The sequence below is a fragment of the Coregonus lavaretus genome, assembly GCF_964263955.1.
Source record: "Coregonus lavaretus genome assembly, contig: HAP1_SCAFFOLD_8076, whole genome shotgun sequence".
Lineage (NCBI taxonomy): Eukaryota > Metazoa > Chordata > Actinopteri > Salmoniformes > Salmonidae > Coregonus > Coregonus lavaretus.
This window is the reverse complement of record NW_028166668.1, coordinates 15,001-23,000: the sequence shown is the minus strand read 5'-3', so window position 1 is coordinate 23,000 and position 8,000 is coordinate 15,001. Positions and strand designations below refer to the sequence as shown.

Sequence of the window (8,000 nt, the reverse complement as noted above, 5' to 3'; positions counted from 1 at the left end):
ACGTCTTCAGTAGTGTCCCTCGATTCACACTCCACAGCTTCAGAGACTTGTCACTGCCGCATGACAGCAGGTAGTTACCATCAGCTGAGAGAGAGAAAGAGAGGGAGAGGGGTGGGGGTGGGGGAGAGAGAGACAGGGAGGGAGGGAGGTTGGGTGAAAGAGGGGGGTGGGAGGGAGGGAGAAAGAGGGAGGGGGGGGGGGGGGGGGGGGATGAGGGGGTTTGGTCGAGAGAGAAAAAGAGAGAATGAAATAAGAGGCAACAAGAGCGAGAATGTGATCATTAAAAACCACCCCAAACACATTATATAGATTCACTCTCATGACATACACAAGCAGCTCCAAGAGGCAACAAGAGCATGAATGTGATCATTAAAAAACACCCCAAACACATTATATAGATTCACTCTCATGACATACACAAGCAGCTCCAAGTTGACCAACAGTCAATAAATCTTATGGTATGGGTGTTTGTTTGAGTGCTCACCATTGAATCGCACAGCTCTTACAGCCCCTTGCTGGCAGTCTATGGTCCTGAGAAGGTGTTGGGGGAGCTGGGGGACCTCAGGTTTGGGCTGGGGAAACGACATTTCACACTTCTTCCTGTAGAATGAGAGATGGAAACATTTAGCTATTATTTTTCTCCTGACTTGAGCATCAATTCACGTTAGTAGTGGAAAGAGCAAGAGCTATGGAAAGAGCATCATGAAACTTGGCTAACTAGCTACCTGAAACGCCTCGCTTCTTCGCTTTAGTTTGAAGAGAGAGCAATCATAAACTGACTCATATTGATTACTGTTAGATACGTTAGCTAACAAAAAACGAACAAATGCTTTTTTGTATTCTTCCAAATAATTGTTTTTCTACAGTTTATGCTCCACAACATTAATATTTTTGCAAAGTATAGTTTACTTCCGGTCTTGCATTCTGGGTAAAAAACATTTGTGTCAAACTAAAAGTCCCAATATTCTCCCTCAGCATTAATAGTGTCCTTCGGGTCCTTTAAAACTTTTATTTTGAAATGCATCCCTCGCACGGCGGAACTGATAGGCCCCGCCCCTTCATTCATCGAGCTAGCTGACGGGTCCCACTCCACACCGTTTTGCCACTAAATTAATCCTTAAAAATATCTCAACAAGAAGGACATTATGTCCGCAAACAACATGTCAGGCCCACAAAGGGTAAACAAAATTATCCGGTGAGTACAATTGAGTAAATGTCGTTGGGTTTGCTCGCTAGCATTGCTAACTAGGTAGCTACTTAGCTAAAGCACACGTCATCAGCACTATTCTAACGCGATTATTGACTAGCTAAAAAGCTAGCTAGCTAGCATTTTGTAAACTAACTAGATGTTGTTACACTGACGTATAGCTAAGTAAGGTAGCTAGTTACGTTATTGATGGTAGGGTCATTCGTATATTGGTTGTTGTTACAGATACAAGCCCCCCAGCACGGACGCAAACCCCACCCTGGAAGATCCGACTCCCGACTACATGAACCTACTCGGCATGATCTTCAGCATGTGTGGCCTGATGCTGAAGGTGACTCAGATACATCTGTTTATACAAAACACACAGACAGATGACCTCGCCCCTCCCCCATTATCTAATTTCTGTCTCTGTGTGTGTAACCTCCCCAAGGAGAAATTGCCCCACTGTTGTCCCGCCTACCCTCCCCATTTACGGGATTAAAGTCAACCACCTGGGGGACAACTCCAGCCTTTCAACTGAGTGGTACATGCTAGAAGTGTGTGTGTGTGTGTGTGTGCGCGCTGACTGCTGCCGCCGCCACTGAAATCAGTCTAGTCCTAAAATGTTATGTAGGGCGTATGTAACCGGGGTCCCTGTGCTAGCATAGTAATTTATTTTCCTTCACTGTCCCTGTCCTCCTTACTGAGCTCAAACTAGTGATCCTCTGCTACGCAAACACACGTGACCGCACACTTGACAAGGTACTAGCCAGTTGCGTTATCGAAAAGGCACTTATTCAGCAATGCTAATGGAGACATTTCAAGCTGTGGATTGAAATTGCAGTACGAGCTTAACCTGTTACACATAGGCACATTATCTTACACAATATATTAGTAACTGTCTGTCTACGCTACAGCACTTATAAAAAGCTCCATGCAGAAAAGCTGACACACACACATTATAAAGTATAGTATGTAGGTCATTTTGTGGCCAGTAACCTCCTGTGTTGTGTGTTTCAGTTAAAGGGGTCCGCCTGTGTTGTGTGTTTTAGTTAAAGTGGTCCTCCTGTGTTGTGTGTTTCAGTTAAAGTGGTGTGCGTGGATAGCAGTGTACTGCTCCTTCATCAGCTTCGCTAACTCACGCAGCTCAGAAGACACTAAACAAATGATGAGCAGCTTCATGTGAGTAGAACAAATACGTGTGTGTGTTCTGTCTTTTATCAAGTCTCATATTTCCAACCTACCCAGGGTCTTTATGCGACTATGAGGGAGAGAGAAAGAGAAGTATGAAGAGTAACAGTAGTAAAGTGTCTGCTGTTATGCCAAAATGCAGAGTTATCTATTAGCTGTCTCATAATGGCTTACTGTTAATGTGTTAACTATAATATCAGGACGCAGCAGGAAGTTAGTTTGGCAACGGTGTTCTACCTGTGGTGTATGCCCTAGGAACCAAATGGAGGAGGGACTAACCTGAATGTGTCCAATAAAAAACACTTGTTTTCATTGGTAAACGTTTTCCGTTGCAAAAACATTTTGCTACAGTTTGCGCTAATGAATACACTCCTGGCAATAAAACTAAAGTTAGTTTGGCAACGCTCGGCTCTACCTGGCATTGTGACACGAGTTGTGTCCAACGCTCAGCTTTAATGTCCAAAAGCTTTTAACAGTGACCTCCAGGTGTTGCATTTACCCATAACAATTTACTACAGCAGATAATACCACTCACTTTGTGGGAGCGTGTGTGTCTGTGTGGCATTTTTCCAGGGAAAGTAGTGTGTGTGTGTGTGTGTGTGTGTGTGTGTGTGTGTGTGTGGCTCTCCAGGTAAAGTAGAGAGTGTCAGGACATCAGTAGTAGATGCCTCCCAGTCCATCACCTAGATTAGTTTTTATTAAAGATAGTCTCTATGCGCTCCTGGCTGGTAACACAAACTGTTTGGATCAGCAAAATCTTGTAGAAGTGTTATATGCAGCAAATGCATATAATCATAATGGAACAATATGAAGTTGCCCAATGCCCAGTTAGGCTTATATATACTGATCCAAGGTCGGTTTGGTTTTTCTCTTTCTAATAGTGATGGTTAAGATCTAAGGGATGGTAAGCTGATCCTAGATCTGTGAAACAAGGGCAAGGTCTAACCACTGAACCTGATGGCACTGAGGCTATATTAAAGATGCTGCTGCTGAACAATTTTTTTTCTTCAATCTCTTCTTCTTTCAATCAGGCTGTCCATCTCAGCCGTGGTGATGTCATACCTCCAGAACCCCCAGCCCATGTCGCCGCCGTGGTAACCAAGGACCAATGGCAGGGGGGGGCCTTGCAGGAGAGGGGCGGTTCCAGACTGAGAGTGGGAGACAGACTCCTGACTCGCCCACTGACCATCTGGGAGAGAGAGAGCGAGAGAGGGATGGATGGAGAGAGAAAGAGATGGATGGAGACAGAGAGAGGGGAGAGGGAAAAAGATGGATGATTGAGAGGAAGCACGAGGGTGGACATGAGGCAAGAACAAGAAGACCAGGTGGTCCTGGCTATAACTCTCCCTTTACTCTCCAAAATCTCTATTTTCCTGGAGATATTGCACGTTTTCTATTTAATTGTCTGATTCACCCGCTGTAAGCTGAGCTCTGTTAGTTGGAAATAAAGATAGAAGGTTTTATAAAGTCACTGTATTTTGTTTGTCCTGTTATATGTGTGACGGGGGTCACTGTGCTTAGCTGTATCACTGTATCCTGCTGCAGCTCACACTGAGACCAGAACCCGTTCCTCTGCCTCGCAAACACACGTGACCACCCTCATGAAACACCTTTAGCCAGCTGTGCCACCGAAAAGGTACCAAGCTGAGGAGTTTGTTTAACCTATTCAGGTCCGTTACACATGCATATTCTGATAACGTCTTGGATCATTAGGCCCAAACACCACTGCCTTCTAAAATCTGACGCAATAGCTTACATAGAGCAACTGTTATAAAAGTGAGTGTGTGCCTCTCTAGGCAGTCAGTAACGTGTACAATCTCACTCTGCAGTTTAGCTCTGGGAATAGCTACCTCAGTCCTAAAAGCTCTCCCCCCACCACACACACACACAGGACATAAACCCTCACTCAAGCCCTCAGTCTGTCCCTGTCTAATCGCAATCTAGGCACTGCTGTCCACCACACACACACGCTCTCTCCCTCCAGACTGTGTGTGTGTGCCTGCTGATGACAGAGCAGAGGGAGGGAGAGAGAGAGGCAGAGTGGGGAGTCAGCCGGATCTGAAGCTGATTTAGTGGACTTATAACTCACGTCCGACCAGCCTAGGGCGGTTCAGCCTCAGCAGATTGGGCACTTCTGCGTTCGGGACACATGCCAGAGACAACCGGTTTCAACAAACTCCACAGGATTTTTCCCCTGATTTTGCACTGACTTGGTGGGGGGATAGAATCACCAACTGGCCTGTTTTTGGAAGGGCGTAAATGAGTTTTTCCCCTTTGGTAGTTTATTGTAATGTTTTTTTCCCCTCTTGTTGTTCCCATGTGTGCCTTTGTGGGGTTTCAAAATGCAAACTGGCCCGTTTTTGGAAGGTACCTTAACTAACTTTTTCTCTGACTTTCCCAATGTTGTATCACAGCCGGCCGTGATTGGGAGTCCCATAGGGCGGCGCACAATTGGCCCAGCGTCGTCCGGGTTTGGCCGGTGTAGGCCGTCATTGTAAATAAGAATTTGTTCTTAACTGACTTGCCTAGGTAAATAAAGGTAGAATAAAAAAAAAAAATTGTATCAGAAGTGAGAGAGGATATTGAATTTGTCGCATCAGCAGTTATCGCCTCTTTTGATCAGTGGGGTGGGTGTATTTTTTGGGTTATTAAAATCTTGAAGTGAACAGAAAGGCCTGCACACTGAATATGCTCCCAATTACCACTTGTGCTACTGCTGTAGGGCTATCTCATCTGCCTAATTTTGATTGATTGGAGATGTTGGAAAACAATTATTGTTGTTGTCTACCATTGACCACTAGAGGGCGGAGTTGCGTTACAAATTAATGAGCAATGAGCATCGCATGGTCTGTTTTCGTCCCAAATGGCATTCCAGTAGTGCACTATGTAAGGAATGGGGTGTCATTGGGGACAAATCCTTGATGAAAGAACTGGCTCACTTCAGTACTGCTCTCAGACAGTATGGATTAAAACACGCAAACTCCTCTCTCCACATAACTCTCTCTCTCTTTCGTTGGCTCCACTCTCTCTCTCTTCCTCTCTCTCTGCTCTCTTTTTCTCTCATTCTCTCTCTCACTGTCTCTCTCAAGCTGTTTCTGCTCTTTCTCTCTCCCTTTCTCTCCCTTACACTCTCTCTTTCTCTGCTCTCTCTCTCTCTCTCTCTCTCACTCTCTCTCTCACTAGTACATTATATAGTTCTACTGAAGGTCAAGGTGCAGTAACAGGTACGTACAATACCACTGTTCTGCTTCACCTTCTTTTTTCAAAACATACAATACTCTCTTTATCTCTCTCATTCTCTCCTCATCTCTCTCTCTTTGCTCCAAAGAGAGACTGATGAGTCAGACTGACACAGAGTTTGTCCCAAATAGCACCCTATAACCTATACAGTGCACCACTGTTGACCAGGGCCCATAGGAGAATAGGGTGCTATTAGGGACACAGAGGAAGAATGAATGAATGAAGGTGAATCGTGATATTCGTCTTAAATTCGTATTCTGGCTCTCTTTTCTCTTGGCCCCCCTAATGGATCCTATTGTGGGACACGGACCATTTACTTACATAATCTAAGTAGGCCCGTAAACAACTGTGGTCGTGTGTGTGTGTCCATGTGTGTTAGTTTGCATGTTTGCCTGTGTGTGTGTGTGTGTGTATCCGTGTGTCAGAGGGCCCCTACAGGGTGAGTGATTGGGGACAGGGCTGATGACGGTGAGAGCCTGACTCAGCGTCTTGCCGACATACACACCCACTCTGCTGGTCCACTCACTGCCAGCAGGGGAGCGACGTAACCTCCACTCCGGAAATTAGCTAGGTGGGCCACACACACACACACACTAGATGTAACCATACATACACACACACTCTTTCTCTCTGCCCCTCTATTTATCAAATGTATCTTATCTTGCACTTGTCATATAGAGTGGTTCATATAGAGTGGTTCATATAGAGTGGTTCATATAGAGTGGTTTATATAGAGTGGTTCATATAGAGTGGTTCATATAGAGTGGTTCATATAGAGTGTTTCATATAGAGTGATTCATATAGAGTGTTTCATATAGAGTGATTCATATAGAGTGGTTCATATAGAGTGTTTCATATAGAGTGGTTCATATAGAGTGTTTCATATAGAGTGGTTCATATAGAGTGTTTCATATAGAGTGATTCATATAGAGTGTTTCATATAGAGTGTTTCATATAGAGTGATTCATATAGAGTGGTTCATATAGAGTGATTCATATAGAGTGATTCATATAGAGTGTTTCATATAGAGTGGTTCATATAGAGTGTTTCATATAGAGTGGTTCATATAGAGTGTTTCATATAGAGTGGTTCATATAGAGTGATTCATATTGAGTGATTCATATAGAGTGATTCATATAGAGTGATTCATATAGAGTGATTCATATAGAGTGGTTCATATAGAGTGGTTCATATAGAGTGATTCATATAGAGTGTTTCATATAGAGTGATTCATATAGAGTGGTTCATATAGAGTGTTTCATATAGAGTGGTTCATATAGAGTGTTTCATATAGAGTGGTTCATATAGAGTGTTTCATATAGAGTGATTCATATAGAGTGTTTCATATAGAGTGTTTCATATAGAGTGATTCATATAGAGTGGTTCATATAGAGTGATTCATATAGAGTGATTCATATAGAGTGATTCATATAGAGTGATTCATATAGAGTGTTTCATATAGAGTGGTTCATATAGAGTGATTCATATAGAGTGATTTCATATAGCGTGATTCTTATAGAGTGATTCATATAGTGGTTCATATAGAGTGATTCATATAGTGGTTCATATAGAGTGATTCATATAGTGGTTCATATAGAGTGATTCAAACAACAGAGACCACGTCTTTGTTCTAAATGGCACTCTATTCTACACTGAGTGTACAAAACATTAGGAACACCTTCCTAATATTGAGTTGCACCCCCCTCTCCCCTTTTTGGCCACAGAACAGCCTCAATTCGTCGGGGCATGGACTCTACAAGGTGTCGAAAGCGTTCCACAGGGATGTTGACTCCAATGCTTCCCACAGTTGTGTCAAGTTGGCTGGATGTCCTTTGGGTGGTGGACCATTCTTGATACACACAGGGAAACTGTTGAGCGTGGAAAAACCCAGCAGTGTTGCTGGATAAAGAAGGCTTAAAAATCCTTCTTTATCCTGTCTCCTCCTCTTCATCTGCACTGATTGAAGTGGATTTAACAAGTGACATGAATAAGGGATCATAGCTTTCACCTGGTCAGTCTATCATGGAAAGATAAGGTGTTCCTAATGTTTTGTACACTCAGTGTATAGTGCACTACTTCTATAGTGCACTACCCTATTGGGCCCGGTCAAAAATAGTGCACTACATATGGAATAGGGTGCCATTTGGGATACATACCCAATTAAACTAAAGGGTTTCAGGGAGGTCGTGGATCAAGTGTGATATTCCACAGAGGGTGGATGTGGATGAGCCCCTACTGTGTGTCACAGGGGATATGGAAATAGTTAGAACAACTGAAACACACACACACACAGGATCATAGTTAAATATTACCCATTGCCTGTTTCATTTTCTCTACATCTTTCTCTCTTTCTCTACAGGCTTGCTCTTTTTATTATTTCTCT

At 43.5% G+C, this 8,000-nt stretch overlaps 1 protein-coding gene and 1 long non-coding RNA gene across 2 annotated transcripts; one reads left to right on the top strand and one right to left on the bottom strand.

The window, feature by feature from the left end:
* Window positions 1–64: 64 nt before the first annotated feature.
* On the bottom strand, window positions 65–984 carry LOC311114426. Its single transcript, XR_014611109.1, has 3 exons — window positions 726–984; window positions 485–600; window positions 65–84 (listed from the first exon to the last, which is right to left on the bottom strand). It is a non-coding gene; the product is annotated as an uncharacterized lncRNA (long non-coding RNA).
* Window positions 985–1,055: 71 nt separating this feature from the next.
* Window positions 1,056–3,848, top strand: LOC311114425 (PAT complex subunit Asterix). Its single transcript, XM_084189676.1, has 4 exons — window positions 1,056–1,195; window positions 1,433–1,538; window positions 2,271–2,368; window positions 3,409–3,848. Exons 1-4 carry the CDS (start codon window positions 1,146–1,148, stop codon window positions 3,473–3,475), a joined length of 321 nt encoding a protein of 106 aa, XP_084045802.1. The 5' UTR covers window positions 1,056–1,145; the 3' UTR covers window positions 3,476–3,848.
* Window positions 3,849–8,000: the final 4,152 nt, after the last annotated feature.

Coding starts and splice junctions, on each gene's coding strand:
- LOC311114425 (XM_084189676.1), top strand. CDS start 1,146: ATGTCCGCAAACAACATGTCAGGCCCACAAAGGGTAAACAAAATTATC. Junction 1,196..1,432: donor AGGGTAAACAAAATTATCCG/GTGAGTACAATT, acceptor TTGTTGTTACAG/ATACAAGCCCCCCAGCACGG. Junction 1,539..2,270: donor TGTGTGGCCTGATGCTGAAG/GTGACTCAGATA, acceptor TGTGTGTTTCAG/TTAAAGTGGTGTGCGTGGAT.